This window comes from Castor canadensis, chromosome 13, assembly GCF_047511655.1.
Source record: "Castor canadensis chromosome 13, mCasCan1.hap1v2, whole genome shotgun sequence".
In the NCBI taxonomy this organism is placed as follows: Eukaryota; Metazoa; Chordata; class Mammalia; order Rodentia; family Castoridae; genus Castor; species Castor canadensis.
Window position 1 is genome coordinate 56,637,376 of NC_133398.1, and position 18,248 is coordinate 56,655,623.

The 18,248-nt window shown below is 38.2% G+C and overlaps 1 protein-coding gene across 5 annotated transcripts in view; it reads left to right on the forward strand.

The window, feature by feature from the left end:
- Positions 1–18,248, forward strand: part of Ttc39b (tetratricopeptide repeat domain 39B) — a 122,237-nt gene that overhangs the window by 96,216 nt on the left and 7,773 nt on the right. For all 5 annotated transcript variants that reach the window (XM_074051821.1, XM_074051817.1, XM_074051820.1 and 2 more), the window contains 9 exons: positions 426–534; positions 1,517–1,584; positions 1,673–1,732; positions 3,344–3,505; positions 4,143–4,234; positions 5,398–5,524; positions 9,114–9,222; positions 15,278–15,395; positions 16,922–17,038. In XM_074051821.1, the coding sequence (XP_073907922.1) occupies positions 426–534; positions 1,517–1,584; positions 1,673–1,732; positions 3,344–3,505; positions 4,143–4,234; positions 5,398–5,524; positions 9,114–9,222; positions 15,278–15,395; positions 16,922–17,038 (962 nt within the window). The remainder of the gene's footprint in view (positions 1–425; positions 535–1,516; positions 1,585–1,672; positions 1,733–3,343; positions 3,506–4,142; positions 4,235–5,397; positions 5,525–9,113; positions 9,223–15,277; positions 15,396–16,921; positions 17,039–18,248) is intronic.

Consider the following 18,248-nt stretch of genomic DNA (forward strand, 5'->3'; position numbering starts at 1 on the left):
CCCGCCATAGTGCCTTGCACACAGATCCTCAATATTGGTTTTATATTTTTGTTTCTGTTTTGTGTGCTGATAATCAAACTCAGGGCCTTTCATGTAAACACTCTACCATTGAGTCACATTCCAAGCCCCTCAGTATGTCTAATAAGTTAATATTTTTATAGATAAATGCAGGATTTCTATGAAATTAGCACTGTTCATTTTTCTCCCTAGAACCACATGATAGATATAAAAAGACTGGTGAGATTGTTATTATGCCAGTTTAAAATGTAAAGTTTGTTTCCAGTTAGGCATCACCACTATTTTAAGCCCTTGAAAAATAAATCCCAACTCCATGGAGGGTAGGGATGGATGAATAGCTTGTGGAAGGTTCTGAATATAATTTTCAGTCATGTTCTTCTCTTTGTAAGATGCATTTAACTTCACAGGAGTTGGGCCTCTTGCAGTTACGGGAAGGTGCATCAGGAAGAAGCATGAGGTCTCCACTCTGCTGCCTCACCATCCTAGCCTTCCATACGTACATCTCCTTGATACTCGGTATGCTCTGCATTGTAGTGTGCTTCTGTGTGAGTTGGTTGTCTTTAATCTGGGTGTGTAAAAATTTAGAAAAATCAGTATGAGATGGTAGTGTTTATCTGTTTACTCTCTCTTTTGATTAAAGATGGAAAATAGTGACCTTTTGCAGAGGGGTTGGGCTGGTTTCTTTCATTGAACATTTTTTGGGAGGGGGTGAGACTGGGAATTGAACTCAGGGCTTTGTGCTTGCAAAGCAGGTGCTCTACTTCTTGAGCCACACCTCCAGTCCATTTTGCTCTGGCTATTTTGGAGATGAAGTCTCTCAAATTATTTGCCTGGGCTGACCTTGAATCATAATATTCCTGATTTCAGCCTCCCAAGTAGCTAAGATTATAGACATGAGCCACTTATGCCCAGCTCATTGAACATTTAAAATCTATTCTTAGCTAAAATTTCTTTTTAAGGTGATCTTTTTTTGTCATATTTGTATTAGATTTCTTTTTTGTAGGCAATTAAAGTTTTGGATAAAACAAACAAATATTGCTGTTAAAACTAGAAATTCCCACTAGGAATCTAAGACAACCACCTCCGTTCTTAAGAATTTGTCTGTCATAGAACTGTCATAAAGTCATAGATGAGACTTGTCTTTATTTCTCAGATATAAAAATGACAAAATAAGATGGGCGCTGGAGGCTCATGCCTATAATCCTAGTTACTCAGGAGGCAGAGATCAGAAGGATCAAGGTTTGAAGCCAGCCTGGGCAAATAGTTTGCAAGACCCTATGTCAAAAAATCCTACCACAAAAAAGGGCTGTTGGAGTGGCTCAAGGTGTAGGCCCTGAGTTCAAGCCCCAGTACCACAAAAAAAAAAAAAAAAAGACACAATAATAGTTTTCATTTTTTTCCATGAGTAAGTTTTTGTTATATGTTAATGAAATTTGGAGAGTTAGTCATAAATATCTATATTTCATGAAGACTGAGACTTTATCTGTTCAATTTCTAGGCACAGGAGAAGTAAACGTGGTAGAAGCTGAGAGTCTCCTTGCCCCCTTCCTCCAGAAGTTTCCAGATGTATGCTTAGTATTTCAATTGTATTTTCAACCACAGTCCATCACTCAGTGTTGACTGTTGACAGTGTGTTTTCTTCCTTTCTACACAGGGTTCACTCGTGTTGTTCTATCATGCCCGAATCGAGCTGCTGAAAGGGAATATTGAAGAGGTAATTTTTTTGGCAAGTGTTATTTGCAATAGTGGCTATATGATGGAGTTGTGTCACATAGTCATTCAACAGAAGTAAATTTGGTCGTATAGACTAGACAAAAATAAAGAATAAATTATTGCAATTAAGAAGCCAAAATTTTACTTTGTATGTATATCCTATTAAATATACATATAACGTATATGAGGCAATTCAAGAGCAAATATGTAAAATAACAGGTGGGCAATCTAAGGAATTTTCAAAAGACATTGGCTATTATCAACTTCTGCATCCACATTGACTTTGGTCTCTCACCCCTACGTACACTGCAACTCTACTGCACTCCATGTTGGCCCCTCACCAAAGGAACTTGTTCACTAATTCCCTTGAAGAAGTAGCAGAGTGAGGAGACTTTCCTTTGTTTACACATACTCACAAATGAATTCTTTCCACACAAATGAGATCAAACACACGTAGATTTTCTGTAATTTGTTTTTTCTACTTAAATCCCATCTTAGATCTTTCTCCAGGTAATACATCTTAATCTCCCTCCATTCAGTTTGATAGCTGGATTTCACTTCATGGAATGGTTGTACTGTACTTACTAACGCAGGCTACTGTGGATAGGTGTTTGGCCACTACAAACCAGACTATTGTAACACTCTGATCATTAGAACTTACAGGTCAGAAGATGTTTGCATAAATCCTGCCAAATTGCCCTCCTTACTTAAGGTTCTTTCAACTTCAGCTTCTGCAAAGGAATGAAAATGCATGTTTCCAATACTCCTTATCAATTCTGGAAAGTTTCCATTTTGTAATTTTTGTCAGTGTGATAGCTAAAAAAAAGATAATGTAATTTAAAGTTTTTTATTACCCAGTTTATAAATTTCTTCATATTTATACTTGTCATTTGTATATCTTTTTCTCTAATTTGTCTGTTTATATCTTTACCAGTTTTCCTATTGAACTATTTTTTTCTTGAAAGTTTGTGAAATTTTTTTTTGCTTAATAAGAGGATAATTAACCTTTGGTCAGTAATATGGATAGTAATGTCTTTTCCCAGTCTGTCCAGAGCCTAGAAATTAAATAAAGTGTGTTTTGCCCAATGGAAGTTCTAATTTTATTATTGTCAGTCTTTTGGTGTGTTATTGTCAGTCTTCTGGTGGCATTAGGGTTTGAACTCAGTGCCTTATGCTTGCTAGGCAGGCACTCTACCACTTGAACCATGCCTCCAGCCCTTTTTGCTCTGGTTATTTTTGAGATAGTCTCTTGCTATATAGCCCTGGGTATACAGCCTAGGCTGGCCTGTATCGAGATCCTCTTATTTGTAATGCCCTGTGCAGATGGGATGGCAGTTGCATGCCATCATACCCAACTTTATTGTCAGTCTTTTCTTAAAGAACTTTGGCATTTTTTTTTTAATCTTATTTGGGAAGGTGCCAAGTTCTCCTCTAAATAAAGAGGCAAAAGTTAGCTGTATCATATAAGAAAAGGAATGTAACATCATATTGAGTGGTTTAAATGAGTGATAATTTTGTCCTTTTTGTACAAAGTGTTTTATGTATTTTTCCATTAGGTTATTATCTCCTTATCTAATATCTGGATGATCAGCTTTATGCAATTGACTTATAGGCACAAGAGATATTTCGAAAATGCATTTCAGTTCAAGAAGAATGGAAACAGTTTCACCATCTCTGTTACTGGGAGCTAATGTGGACTTCTATATTCCAACAAAACTGGATGCAGGCATATCAGTATGTGGACCTACTTTGTAAAGAGAGCAAATGGTCCAAGGTAAGGTGTAGTGCTTTCATTGGTGTCATCTGTTTGCTATAAGTGGCCAGGGTAATTTTTCAATTAGGACTGTTCAAAAGTATGATGGTGACACTGTTTTCTCAATTCAGAGATTTGCAAGAATAGGAAATAGGTATTAAGCACCTTCTACTCGAGCACAAGCACTGACCTCAGCATTGGCCTCAGCATTGCATGCCTTAAAAGTGGCCCAAAGAGTTCTCTTCAACAAAGATGTCTTACTCTAAAGATGAACTGCACTTAAAGGAATACATACCAGTATTGTAGTGTTGATTATTTGTGTAGACTTCCCCAGTGCCTGGATGACCAGGCATTTTGTGATAATTAAAATGAATTCTAATCCATTTGTGAGAAATTGGGAGGAATGAGGTAATGAACTTTTGCTCATTCTGCCTACTTTCTTACCCATGAATGGGATACAGTCATGTAATAGGAAAATGGTTCCAATTAATGGGAAAGTGTTATTCTACTTGAAACAGACAACTGAAGACTTCATTTCCTTTGATTTCTTTGATGCCTCTTATCTGGAAGCCTTGTGGGCCGTTTCTGAGTTACAAGATAGAAATGTCATGTACCTAAAGATGTTCTAGAGCAAGCTCCTTTTCCTCTTCTTTTCAAGGCAACATATGTGTTCTTGAAAGCCGCCATCTTGAGTATGCTTCCAGAGGAGGATGTTGCAGCAACTAATGAAAACGTGGTGACTTTATTCAGGTAAGCAAAGTCCTGGGTATATAAAGGTGCACAAATACATCTTCTGACTCTTTTCCTTTAGTGTTCTCTTGTGCTTCACTTTCTTGCTTATTTAATTTCTTTACTTGTTTGTTGTGGGAACCCTTAAAACAATACATTTAGCCAAGAGTCAAAATGTCATCCTTCTAGCTTCTTGCAGCTATGTTTGTGTGACAGGGAATCTTGACAATGTGCTGTTTTATTTATGTTTTGGAAGTGGTGCATTATTATTGGGGTTATGCTGTTGGGTTTTTTCCCTCTTATTTCATCTTGCCTTCTTTCAGTGGTATAATAGAATATTTCCTTGAATCTTTCTCAGCAACTTGCTTGATGCATTCATACAATTATGCATAAGAAAGTGCTCTTGGGTACCAGGTGTGGGGGTGCACAGATGCCTATAATCCTAGCACTTGAGAGGCTGAGGTGGGAGGATCTTCGGTTGGAGGCCAACCTGAGCTATATAGTAAGACCCTGTCTCAAAAATTCTAAAACCAAACAATTAAAAAAATGCCCTCAGGAGCATGTAGTCTGTCCATCTTAGTCTTATTTTTATGTGCTTATGAATTTCATAATTGAAATTACTTAGAATTTTGAACGGAAGTTTATAAATACGGTATGAGTCCTAATCTGATTATTTTCAAAGTTGCCTTGCTTGGGAAACTTTCTTTCAAAGTATACATTAATTGATGGCTATCTTTTGAGCTACATCATCTTGTAGATCTGTGTCATCTTTACAGATAGGAGCAGGACATGTACCAGTGCACTCTCTTGCCACTCTGGTAGCCACACTGAAAGTAAATACTTTGGACTCTTTCCTGCTTGCTTACAGAAAGTATCAGTTTTATACCTAGGTTTCCTGGACCATGTTTGATACATATAAGACCTTAGCTAGGCTGACTAGAAAAAAATGTTTTCGTCAGTGGCTCGAGCTTGGGTGTGCATCAGAATCCCCTGGAGGGGCCCATGAGACTCCAGATTGCTGGTCCCACCCCTTCTGTTGCTGATTCAGTTCGGTCTGAATCAGCATTTTGTTCAGGTTCCCAGGGGCTACTGGTGCTGCTGGTTTGTGGTGTGCAGTGTGGACACCACAGGTGTGAATAATCCATATGCTAATCGACCTCTTACTGGGGCTGGGGTCTTCACAGACAGGTAGATGGCCTGAAGCAGAGAATCGCTGGCAAATCTCTCCCTACTGAGAAGTTTGCTGTGAGGAAGGCTCGGCGTTACTCCCCCTCCTTGCCTGCCCCTGTGAAGCTCATCTTGCCAGCCCTGGTATCTGCTTTTATGTTATCTACTATTTATATCATAGAAATACATTCTCTACTCAGAGCACCAGCATATCTAACTGGTTGTGCAGTTTACAGCGCAGTTAAAAGCCATCGTAAGGTAAACACTTATAAACATATTATTAACAAAAAATAAATGTCATAGCTAACATTTTTTGATTAGTTGCTATGTTCCAGGCATCATGATAAATGCTATTTTTCTAAAAAGCTTATCATTTGATTCTCACACTATCTCTATAAGTATAGTCTCATTAGTTCCAGTTTACAAATAAGGAAGTTCAGGCAGGGAGAGAGGAAGTTGAATTGAAAATAATGCAAACCACAAATGTAACTTCATCTTCATATTAAAAAGTAAAAGAAAACCTGAAATTAATGATAAGAATATACTTTAATGCACTTATGCAAAATTTTGTCATTTCAACACATAATAGTAAATAAGTAATGAGCTACTTCTCATTCTTTTATATTGAACTTGTTCTTGGAAATTTGGTGTGTCTTCTACACTTATAAGACACCTTGGTTTACTCTAGCCACATTTCCACTGCTCAAGAGCTCCAAGTGGCTGGTGGTTGTTATAGTTTGACTTGAGCTGGTAATCCTAATCGCTATAGCATTTAGGCAAAGTCTCTATAAATTACAAGCTCTACTTAAATTTCACTTAGTGAAATCTTCTTTTAAAAATACCGAATATAAGAATTAACCTAGAAGGTAACACCCACGCACAGGAAATCAATGTGAGTCAATGCCCTGTATAGCTATCCTTATCTCAACCAGCAAAAACCTTTGTTCCTTCCTATTATTGCTTATACTCTCTCTACAACAAAATTAGAAATAAGGGCAAAATGGTTTCTGCTGGGTATTGGGGGGGGGGGAGAGGGAGGGGGCGGAGTGGGTGGTAAGGGAGGGGGTGGGGGCAGGGGGGAGAAATGAACCAAGCCTTGTATGCACATATGAATAATAAAAGAAAAAAAATACTGAATATATCAAATTGCATGACTCTTGGGGCTTTAGTTTTTGTGTAGGCTGTTAGCACAGGAAAGCTGTTCAGCACAAGGCGATGTCTGCAATTCTCCTCTGCGGCCTCCTGAGTCTTTTTTATTTTTATTCCAGAGTTTATTTAATCATTACCCTTTGAATGTTATGTAGGTTTTTCCAGTCTTTGCTATTACAAACATATTACAATGAATATCTTTTGAGTTATTTTCTGGTACAGATTTCTAGACTCCTCAGTTAGAGGGAGTACATATTTACTGTTTGGGCACATGCTGCCAAATTTCTCTTCAAAAAACTCCACCAATGTAAATGACCACTAACCATATTTTATTCTTGCTGATGCTGTTAAGCAATTTTTTATGAATTGTTCATATTCTTCCTTCACTTTCTATCGGGTTGTTTCTTGTTTTGTTACTGATTTATAGACACTCTTTATGCAGTCTGTGAAAAAGAAAAGTACAACCCTTGACAGGTGTTGGCTAGCCTGTAACTAGCACCATGGGCCAGGTATTCCCTCCATGATGTAAACAGTTCCAGAGAATACCACCATCAGACAGGGTGTTCTGTAACTGTGACAGAGGCAAACACAGAACACAGGCAAACACAGAAACACAGTACAAATCGCAAAGGTAACTAGGCGTCCTCTCTCCCAGCTAAAATGAAAGCCTGCTGTGCTTTCCAACCACAATTACTGTATTACTTTATTTATCATTTATGGTACGGGAGTCTTTAAACTCAGGGCCTTGCACTTGCTAGGCAAGTGCACTACCACTTGAGCCATGCCTCCAACCCTCTTTGCTTTAGTTATTTTTCAAATAGGGTCTTGAATTTATGCCTTGACTGACCTGGACAGCAATCCTCCTGTTTCTGACTCCCATTAGTTAGAATCACAGGCTCGTACCACAATACCTGACTTATTAATTGAGACAGGATCTCACAAACTCTTTGCCAGGGCTGTTCTCAAACTACAATCTTCCTTATCTCTGCCTTCTGAGTAGCTGGGATTACAAGTGTTAGCCATTAATACCTGGGACTTCTCATTCATTTTTATCAAGTGGTTTGCACAGGGAAAGTTTTTCTGTCTCAGAACTTTCCAGAAAATTTGCTAACTCATCATAGTTTTTTTTTTCTCTATATTAGTTACTTAGATACCAGTGTGAACAAGACTGTATCCTGCTTTGACTGTTAAAAATCTTAAAGATTCTGCACCTCCTTCTCCAGGTCTATGGATGTAGAACGAACAGGAAGTTGGCTCAAATTGTTGTACCTAGGAATTTTATCACAAGCCTGTTTCTCATAAACTTTCAGACATGAGCTTGCCTCCTTCTGATAAAATATGTTGCCATCAATTAAGAAACTTTTAAAACTCATCATTAATTTAAAAATACTCCCTCAGAGACGGGAGCCAGTGGCTCACGCCTGTAATCCTAGCTACTCAGGAGGCAGAGATCAGGAGGATCTCAGTTCGAAGTCAGCCCAGGCAAAGAGTTCTGCAAGACCCTATCTTGACAAATCCCTCACAAAAACAGGGGTGAGGGAGTGGCTCAAAGCGAAGACTGAGTTCAAGCCCCAGTACCGCCAAAAAAAAAAAATAATAAATAAAATAAAAATACAATACTCCTTCAGTTATTAAATTGGGTCTTACTCTGTTGTCAGTAAGAATCCGTCACAGGTCAAGCAAAAGGCAGAGTATTGTGATCTCAGCTTTCAGTGTCACAAAGTAAAGTTATCACCACTCTTCTGAGTGTGTCTTCCTTGTTTCCACTGCTTCCCTGCTGAGACACTTTTCAAGCAATAGCTATCATATTTAGAAATTCATTTATTTCCGTGGAGATCCTAATTATGCTGCCTATTGTGTACCATTTAAAATATGAGCTTCACTAGCAGCAGCATTAGAAAAATATTTTCAAGCAAAAGCACATTTGCTTTGGGTCCAAAAAAAAAATTTCTCATCTGTTAGCCCATTAAATATAATCTGCAATGAGAAATCATTAGTTTACATTTTCAGGAGCTGTCATTCAGCCATATGGCCTTTAATGAATGTGTTTTCTGCATACTGGATTGCATTACTGGACCGACACATGTTTTTAATGGTAGAAAAGAACCTGAGCCCAGTATTCACTTCTAGTGATATGCTTGGAAACATTTTATGTAAACAACTGGCAGGCATTTTAAAATATTTCCCTTTACTTAAAAGTAACAACAAAAATTTATGTTAAGCAGAATTGTTCCATAGTGTTAGTTTAAAGTATTATTTTTACTTCTTTATTCCGCTCCAAAAGAATTGAATACTAGCAGGTACTAAGTATATATTTGTTAAAGGAATGAATTAATTAAATTTTCAGTAAAAGCATACCATGTATATTGAATTACATCACAGTATAAAAGGGAAGAGTCATATAATAAAGCAAGAGGAGAAATTATATTAAACTCACCATGAAGAAAGACAAGGAAAATGATCTGTAAATATTATCTTGAGATCCTTAGCAACCAAAGCAAAACACTTGTATGTACTTTGTGGTCATCAAGGATACTGAATAACCTCATATAATTGCAAATGGGTTTTCATTCTTCCTCATTAGGAAATGATGTACGTCTGGAATGGTTTTCCAATAGTGAGCAAAAGAAAAGACCTGTCTGAAAATCTCTTGGTGACTGTTGAAAAGGTCGAGGCAGCTTTACAAAATGAAAGTAAGTGTGAAAAGAGATGGGTGGTAATCTTCGTGCTGTCTTCCCCGTTTCTCTCCTATGCACATCTGTCCCTGTCAGTTTGTGTGCATCCTGCAAAAAAGCTTGAGTGGGACTGAAGCTGAGGCTGAACTCAAGATGAAGGGAGGAGCGACACATACTGCAATGTGGATGAGCCTTGGAAACACTGGGCTCAGTGAAAGAAGCTGGTCATGAAAGACCATATATTGCAAGAGTCCATTTGGTGACATATCTAGCACAGGCCAATGTCTAAAGACAGAATTAGTAATTGGATTGTTCTAACCACAGAAATAAAATGAAAACTTCTGTGGTGATAAGCCTGGAAGAAAGCATAGAAATTCAAGAATAGTAGAAGAAAAGAATAACAGTTAACTCCACTGTTACAAATATGTTCTACATCTGAGTTTGTATGTGATCATGCTTGTTTTTGTGTATATGTTTCTCCTTGGATCTATCTTCCATGTATGAGAGAAAACATGTGTCTTTTGTGTTTCTGATCCTGACTAACTTCACTTAACATGATGTCCTTCAATAGCATCTATTTACCTTCAAACCCCATGTCATTATTCCTCGTGACTGAGTAAAACTCCATTATATGTGTATGCCACAATGCCCAGGAGCGGTATCATTGGATCATATGGCAGTTCTGTCTCTAGTTTTTTGAGGAATCTCCATACTGCTATACTGCTTTCCACAGTTGTTGTACTAATTTGCTTTCCCACCAGCAGTGTTTTGCCAGATCCTCGCCAGCATTTGTTGTTGTTATTACCCTTGGTTATGGCCATTCTAACTGGGGTGAGATGAAATTTTTCACTTAATATATCACAAATGTTTTCAATATTGATTAATAGACTATAAATTTTAAAAACTTCACAGCACCATGGAGCTAATACACTGTAATTTTATCCACTCTGAGTATTGTTAGACATTTAGACTGCTTTCCCCATTTAAGATAATTCTAGGGCTGGGGCGTTGCTCAAGTACTAGAGGCCTGACTAGCAAGCACAAGTCCCAGAGTCCAAACCCCAGTAGTTAAAAAAAAAAAAAAAAGTTGTAGCTTTAGATTTCCATCAATAGGAGCAGAAATATAAAAGAAGCTGCTAACCTTGTCAAGATTTTAGACGGGATAGCTATACAATCAATTAGAACAAAGAGAACAATGTTGTGTTGGGACCATGGACTTCCTGTCCTGCCATGAGCAGTCTTGCAATATAGACCAGTGATCGTAGGGAGAAGGGGTGAATGGAATGTTCTACCCCACCATGGAAAAACAAACACAAAAGCCTACCTGTTGGTGAGGGGTGAGTAATACCACCTTCCGTAGTAAAGATAGAATTATTATAAAAGAATTAGCGTTCTCTTTTTCTTTTTTCTTCTCCCCATCCTTTCACCGAAAAGGACACCTTGGTGGTGCTTTATTGAACTAGATTTTAGTAGGTAGCCAAAATATTAAGGTATTCATCTAAAATTCTCTTTGAATTCTGAGTATCAGGGAACTAAGCAAGAGCTGGGTTCAAAAAAAGGAATTCGAAGTTGTGCTGCTTAACAAAGAACCAATGTGTAAGTGCCACAGAATTTGCCATCTTAGCTGACTTTAAGTGTACAGTTTGGTAGTGTTAATATATTCATATCATTATGCAAACTATCTCTGGAACTTTACTATATCCACTAAAAAACAGTTTCTCCTTCCTCCTGTTCTCTTAGCCTTGGACAGCCACCATTCTTCCTGTTGCCAGGAGTCTGATCACGCTAGATACCTCATGTGAAATGGTATCATATGCTATTTGTCCTTTTGTGACTGGCTTATCTTATTTAGTATAATGTCTTCAGGGTTCATTGGTATTGTAACATGTGCCAGAATTTCCTTCCTTTATAAGGCTATATATTATTCCATTGTGTATACACTACATTCTGCTTATCCATTCATTTGTTGTTGGGCATTTGGGTTCTTCCATCCTTTGGCTACTGTGAATAATGCTACTACAAACATGGATGTACAAGTATGCCTTCAAAACCCAACTTTAAGTTTTTTGGATATTATATCTCCAGAAGTTGAGTCGCTAGACCAATTAACATTTCCATTTTTAATTTTTTGAGGAACTGCCTGTCTTAGTATGTTTTCTGTGTCTATAACAGAATATTATAGGGTGAGTAATTTATAAAGAAAAGAAATTTGTTTTTCACAGAGCTGGAGACTGGGAAGTGCATTGTCAAGGTTCTGCCATCTGAGGAGGGCCTTCTAGCTGAGTTATGATTTGTCAAAGGGTATCTCATGGAGAGACAGACAGAAAGAGAGTGCCCTCTTAAAATTCCCACTTCCTTATGTCTTCACAGTGGCAGTTAGATTTCAGCATGGATTTTTAAACACTTGCACCTGTACTGTTTCGTTTAGTGACTGCATTATTTTATCTTCATGCCACAATACCTTAGGCTTCAGTTTTGCCACATCCTCGCCAACACCTGCTATTTTTTAAATAGTAGCCATCATATTGGATATAAGGTGATCTTTACTACTTTATTGTGAAATAATTTCTCTTTTCTTTCTGTTTTTTTTTTTGAAATGGGTCCTCACTATGTAGCCCAGGCTGGTTTCAATTTCACAATGCAGCCTCTGCCTCCTGGGTTCTGGGGTTACAGGTGTGCACCACCACTTTACTTTCTTTTGAATAGAAATCAACATAATTTCATGTTATTTTGAAATTCAAATAAAATGAAAATCTATGAAAGGCCACTTTAAAAATAAGGTTTCACAAGATGCATGTTCATAAAATGCATTTGGGCTTCTGAACAAACTTCATTTTTACTTAATCAGTCTCACTACTTTATTAATTTGTTCATTTGAACTATCAGTGTTTCCATACTAGGTGTAGAGTTATGATAGAGAATTATCTATGACTAAAGCCCATATATCCACAAATTAAATAGATGAATGTGTTTATGTGAAGACTGGAAGGAAAACTTTTTTTGTGTGTGGTACTGGGGTTTGAACTCAGGACCTCTCACTTGCTACGCAGGCATTCTACCACTTGAGCTACTCTACCAGCCCTGTTTTGTGTTGGATACTTTCAAGATAGGGTCTCATAAACTATTTGCCCAGGCTGGCTTTGAACTGTGATCTTCCTAATCTTGCCGCCTGAGTTGCTAGGATTACAGGTATGAGCCACTGGTACCCGGCAGAAAAACTTCTTTTTAGTAAGTGAAAAAAGTTGAAGGGTATCTTTTTCTCCCAAGAAAAGTAGGCCAGCTTTCTTCGTGTTTTTCTCCAAAGGATCTGTGCTCAGTAGAATAAATTCTGATGTCTAAATGCCCATTCTATGTAGTACAGACTACTGTGTACTACCAGAGAAGGGAGACTTAGTAAATCATGAAGTCCTGAATTTGTGAGAATGACCACTGACTTTTTCTCTGTTTGAGCAGACTTTTTACCCCCAAAACCTTCCAAATTTATTTTACCCTCCATTGAGCAAAATTGGAGAAAAAAAATTAAAGGATATACACACACACACACATCACATTACACATTACACATTACACATCACATTACACACTGAGACAATAGACTTAAGCATGGTTGGGGGAAGCTGAGACAGACAGACAGACACCCCAGACTTACTCATAGTTCTGTCTTTGAATGTCCTCTCTCTGGGTGAAAGAATTGGTTTATTTTCTAAAGTTCACCTTTGCCAGATGTTGTTTTGCTCAAGAAGATTGTCTCCCTACCACCTAAAACTGAACTATTAGGATCTATTAGTAATTAAGCTGCTACCCTTCAGGGTGAAGGAAAAGACCCATAATTAGAAGGTGGAGTTATGTTGCAAACCAAGGTTACATTGGCCTCCATCCATCTTCCAGCCCCATTCCTAGAAATGGAATGTGTTTTGGTTTCTAGCTTTGGCAAGTGTGTGTAAAGAGGGTAGAGAATGTGATTTTCTGTTCTGCTAAAGCTCTGGCCATAGTTAATGAAAGGCTGTCCCTGATACAAAGGACAGAACCTTGCATACACAAAAGCACTTGGTGACATGCCTGGAGGAGGAAGTAAGCATTTGTTAATAGTTAGTCAGTAGTCCTTTGAAGTCGAACTAAATTTACCATATAGCCAGAAGTCAGTCCAGCTGGACCACTTTGTCTATTTGTATTACTGCTTCGATGGCTTTTCACATTCTCAATCCATTTTCCAGGTTTTCTCTTGGTAAATTACAAGTAGCTTCTAAAAAGTTCAATATAGATATTTTTGTAGTTTAGATTTTGAACTTCCCTTTTCCTTAGTTTACTCACCATTTTATTAAGTTCAGCAGATCTTTTGTGATGAACATGAGCAAGGGCATCACTGTCATGTGACTTTTTTCTAATGTCATATGGAAACTGGGTATTGAAACCTCCATCCATTTCTCCAGTCACTCATGAGATTGAGAATCATGACAAAACATTCATATTTTAAGGGGAAAATGATCTTCTTGACAGCTTGTGCTCTGTGGTTTGAGGAAATAATGGTTTTTAGAGGGATGTAGAGTTTTTGAACACATTGTCCATATCCCTAACTCAAGATCTGCATAAATGATGCATGTGGCTTTGGTGTGATGTCTGATCTTCATCAAAAATCCATCATTGACTGAGCAACAGGGTGTTGTCATAACACAAACTATCAAAAACCTGCTACACAAAACTCAGTAGACTGCCCAAAAATAATACATCCAATATGGACACTAGGGTTTTAGAGTTAGGCCTTGAAAGACAATGCTATTATAAGAAGCATGGATTGACTCCCTTTTTTTCAAAAAAAAAAAACATTCTAAATAAATAATAGGAAAGTTAATGTGACTTTCTTGGTAAGTGACCTATTTGGTCTTGAAAGTGGCAAGTGAATTTCTAGGTGTTTTTATCAACAAGAAGTAAAGTGATTCCCTTCTTGTTGGCTAAGTAGCATTATTAACCTCCCATAGGTAAGCAGTTTACCAACTAAGGCAGCAGCTGTGTCACTGGTGACTTCTGATGTTGGACAGAGAGCAGACTTTCAATAAGAGGGTCTCCCAGGGTCTCATTAGTTTTCTTCCTGCCCTCCCCCCGTTATCATGACTTGAAATGTGTAAATTAGCAGTCTGACTTAGAATGACTTCTTAGTTCTATCTAATGTGGGGCAGGGGGGATCCAACAAAAAATAAAACAAACAAAGCCTTGCAAGTGGTAAATATGGAGTGGCTACCTTTGTCAGAGATGTCACATGTAGTATGGTTCTTTCTGTTTAATATGCATTTGACCTGAGCTGTAGAAGACAGAATCATTTTCAAAAGGGAAAAAGTAGTGAAAGAAAACCTGTGACATTCCCCTCAAGCATTTAGAAGTTTGTGGGGATTTTAGGTGCCTTTCACATATTTTAGAACTGTTTTGTCTAATTTTATGGCATAATTTCTCCCCCAAAGAACATAACCTGGGAGAATTGATAAGCTGTAAACATAATGATCTGGAGAGGGTGTTCCACTTCCTGAATTTTTAATGGGGGTAAGGCCATCTGCTTCTCCATATGGAAGTGTTACCCTCCCCACATTGAAGCCAACGCAGTTAGAAGCCAAAACAACAGGAGGTGGCAGCCTTCTTGTTCGTCCTGGTTTTACCTTTTATAGAATTAGTAAAGGTCTCACTTTATTTAGTGTTCAGATTTTCTGTTGTATCTATGTATCTAAGGTCACAAAACCCTGAATGTGACCACCTGAAAAAAAGCAGCTAGAATGAGCCCCACCTTAATAAAATGGTATACTAATGAATTCAACATTCTTTTGATTTCAGATATTTTCATTGTGTTTTACTTAGTCATAACAAATGCCAAAAAACATTTAAAAATGGTCCCTCTGAAACCTCATAGCTGTAAGTTTTCCTCTTAATCAGGATTTTTTCAAAGTTATTTTTGGGCTGGGCTTATAACTCAGTGGTAAAGAGCTTGCCTAGCAAGTATGAGGTCCTGGGTTCCATCCCAACTCCACAAAATCCATGAAAACCCAAAAACCAAAAAATGTTTTTCCTTTTTGTGTATGTTTGTTTTAAGGCTATAATGACTACTCTGTGGACGATGAGTGCTTAGTGAAGTTACTTAAGGGATGCTGCCTGAAGAACTTACAGCGGCCTTTGCAGGCTGAACTGTGTTTCAATCATGTTGTGGAAAGGTAAAAACAAGCAACACAACCAGCCTCCATGCAACCATGCTTTTGGGAGAGTTGTGTGAGAAAGTGATGCCAAATGCTTCTGTCTCATGCTGCTGAACATGTATTTGGTGTTGCCAAGGGGAGAATCCAATAGTGTTTTCTTTGTTCCTCATGAATCAAACTATGTTCCAAAAGGAACATAGCTTTGTGCATTTCTACTTGGTATTTAAGGGTGACCCATAAAAGCCAAGTTTATGGCTTAGCTAACAGAGTACAGAGTCTATCTGTACTCTGACAGCAATGTACTGAACCTCTTAATGCTCTTTTAACTCATGCCCTTGGGGTTTTGTTTACTCATTCCCTCAATATTTGGGCACCCACTGTGTGCCAGAGACATACAGTGTACTGGATCCTGGGGTTGAGAGTTGAGTAAACAGACTCACCATCATCGTGATCATTTGGCAGGGAAGAAAGACATGTGACCAGCACTATACATGCTTCTTTTTTTGGCAGATGGCATTCTTTCTGTATAGAATTGGTTTTCAATAGCAATGATGATGATGTCCTACTCATTTATTAGTCATAGGACTGAATCAAGGGTCGGATGCCTGACCTTCTTCTCTCTAGCACAAATACACCTATCTACAGAGGCCAGACAGGTGACCACTGAACGAAGCAGGCTGAGGTGGCAAGAGTAGGAGTTGGTGGGCACTGTGAGTCAGGTGGATGGTGTGCATCCCTCCTCAGCTCTAATTATCATTACTCTGTGCCATTTGGGCTCAGTAACAATGGCCCCTGCCATTTCTCATGAAAGGTCTATGAGCTGGGTTTTATGTAAAATCTCCTGGGTTTTAAATATTGGCTCATATTTGTTTTTGAAGACACTATGCAAGCCAACAAGACCACAGTCACAGACTGCCAGTTGGCATCCTGTTTTCCATATCATGTGCCACTTGGTCCCCTTCCTCCTGATAATATTTATGAGAATGTAAGAGAACTGGGCTCTGTATAAGAAGAGGAGAGACAGTATTTCCCAAATAAGTAATATACTGTATTTAGTGAACCTGTTAAAGAAGCATGCAGGGAGTTTTATTTTATTGGTGTTTTTATAATCCTATCTGTGCTTCCCCAAATAGCTAGGATGACAGGCATGTTCCATTGTGCCCAGCCATTGGTTGTGATGGGGTCTTGCCAACTTTTTTGCTCCACTGGCCTGGAAGGGCAATCCTCCCAATACCCACCTCCTGAACAGCTAGGATTATAGACAATGAGCACTGTGTTTGGCAGTTAAGGTTTACCTTTAAAGGTCTAGTGCATTCAGCTACCTAAGAGATAATAAACATCAGTTACATTAAGGATAAGAGATTAATATATTAAAAGTATACTACTTATTGTTGTAGTTTATTAAGTTCCATAACTATAGATTGATAGCTTTTCTCTTATTGTAGGCTTCATGTATATTCTAAAGAATGAGGAATAATATGTGTGCTGGAAAATGATGTTTCCTGTTCTGTTAAGACTTACTTGATTTTTGTTTTCTCTTTCAGTGAAAAGTTACTGAAATATGACCACTACCTAGTGCCATTCACTCTGTTTGAGTTGGCATTTTTGTATAAAAGCCAAGGGGAAATTGACAAGGCCATAAAAGTCCTAGAAACTGCAAGGTAAGTGATGAAGGTAGATTTTCCTGTATTGCTATGGAGTCAAAAATGTCAATACTCTTGCAACCTAGCAGTATTATCATACACTTAAAAGTTAATAAATTAATGTGAAATTAGAAACATTACTTTTGCTCTCTTTAGCTTTATTTGTACTCATGGCTTTTGCTGTAACTGTGCTCTTAAACCCTCGGACCACTTACAAATGTGATTGGGGGCATCTATCTGAGCTATTTCTAACGTTCTCCTCAGTGTCAGGAGTTGGCCCTAAGTACTGGCTCTAGAGCATAAGGTCTCCATTGCAACTACTCAGTTATACAAAAGACAGCCATGGAAGACCATGTGTAAATGAGTGGCTGTGTTCAGAGTTGGCCTTTGGGTCATAATTTGCTAACTCATAGCTGTGGTCAGGTAGGTCAGATCTGTCATTTTCTTGAAGAGCCACTGATCACATGAAGCTCTTTGTTCTTCCTCTAAATGTCTCTTCTTCTGTCTCTCAGGTCAGTATCAAAGTATTTTTATCATGTCTGCTAGATAATGGTGACTCTTAGGTTTGTGATTATGACCCCACATGAGTGAGGTAAAAACACCATGACCTGTTTGCCTGTAACACATTGTGCAGTGAAGGAAGAATGCCACAATAGCTCTAGGTCACAAGTACCTTAGTAGTTCATTGGTTTGTTCATTTCTTCCAGTTCAACAAGTTTTGACTGAGCTCCTGTTATGTGCCAAATACTAGTAAGGGCCCAAGACAGGCAATTATAAACTAAACGGAAAATGTTTCTGCTGTCTTAGGTGAGGGCAGATATTAAATAAACAATGAAGAAAGCCATAAATGATACATGTTTACGTATGACATTTACAATAGATATGGCCCACCTGGATGCTCCTTTAGATTGGGTTGAGTTTAGAAGGTTTTCTTGAGGAGATGATATTGCTGACATTTGCATAGTTTAAGCCCGTTTTGAGACGATCAGTCACCAGAAGTCCCCAGAAGACTTAGTAGGGAGCATTCTTGGCAGAAGCCACATCTAAGGAACCACTAGACTGGGGGAGGGGGTGTTGAGCCACTATATCAACACTGATGCTTTTTTCTGAGATGGGTAATACTTAGAAGAGCAGGTTTGGGGAAAGAAAGAAACAGACTTTTCTTTAAATCATGATACTTTGAGATGGCCACTAAGTACCCATGCAGAGATGGTGAGTTGCCAGTGAG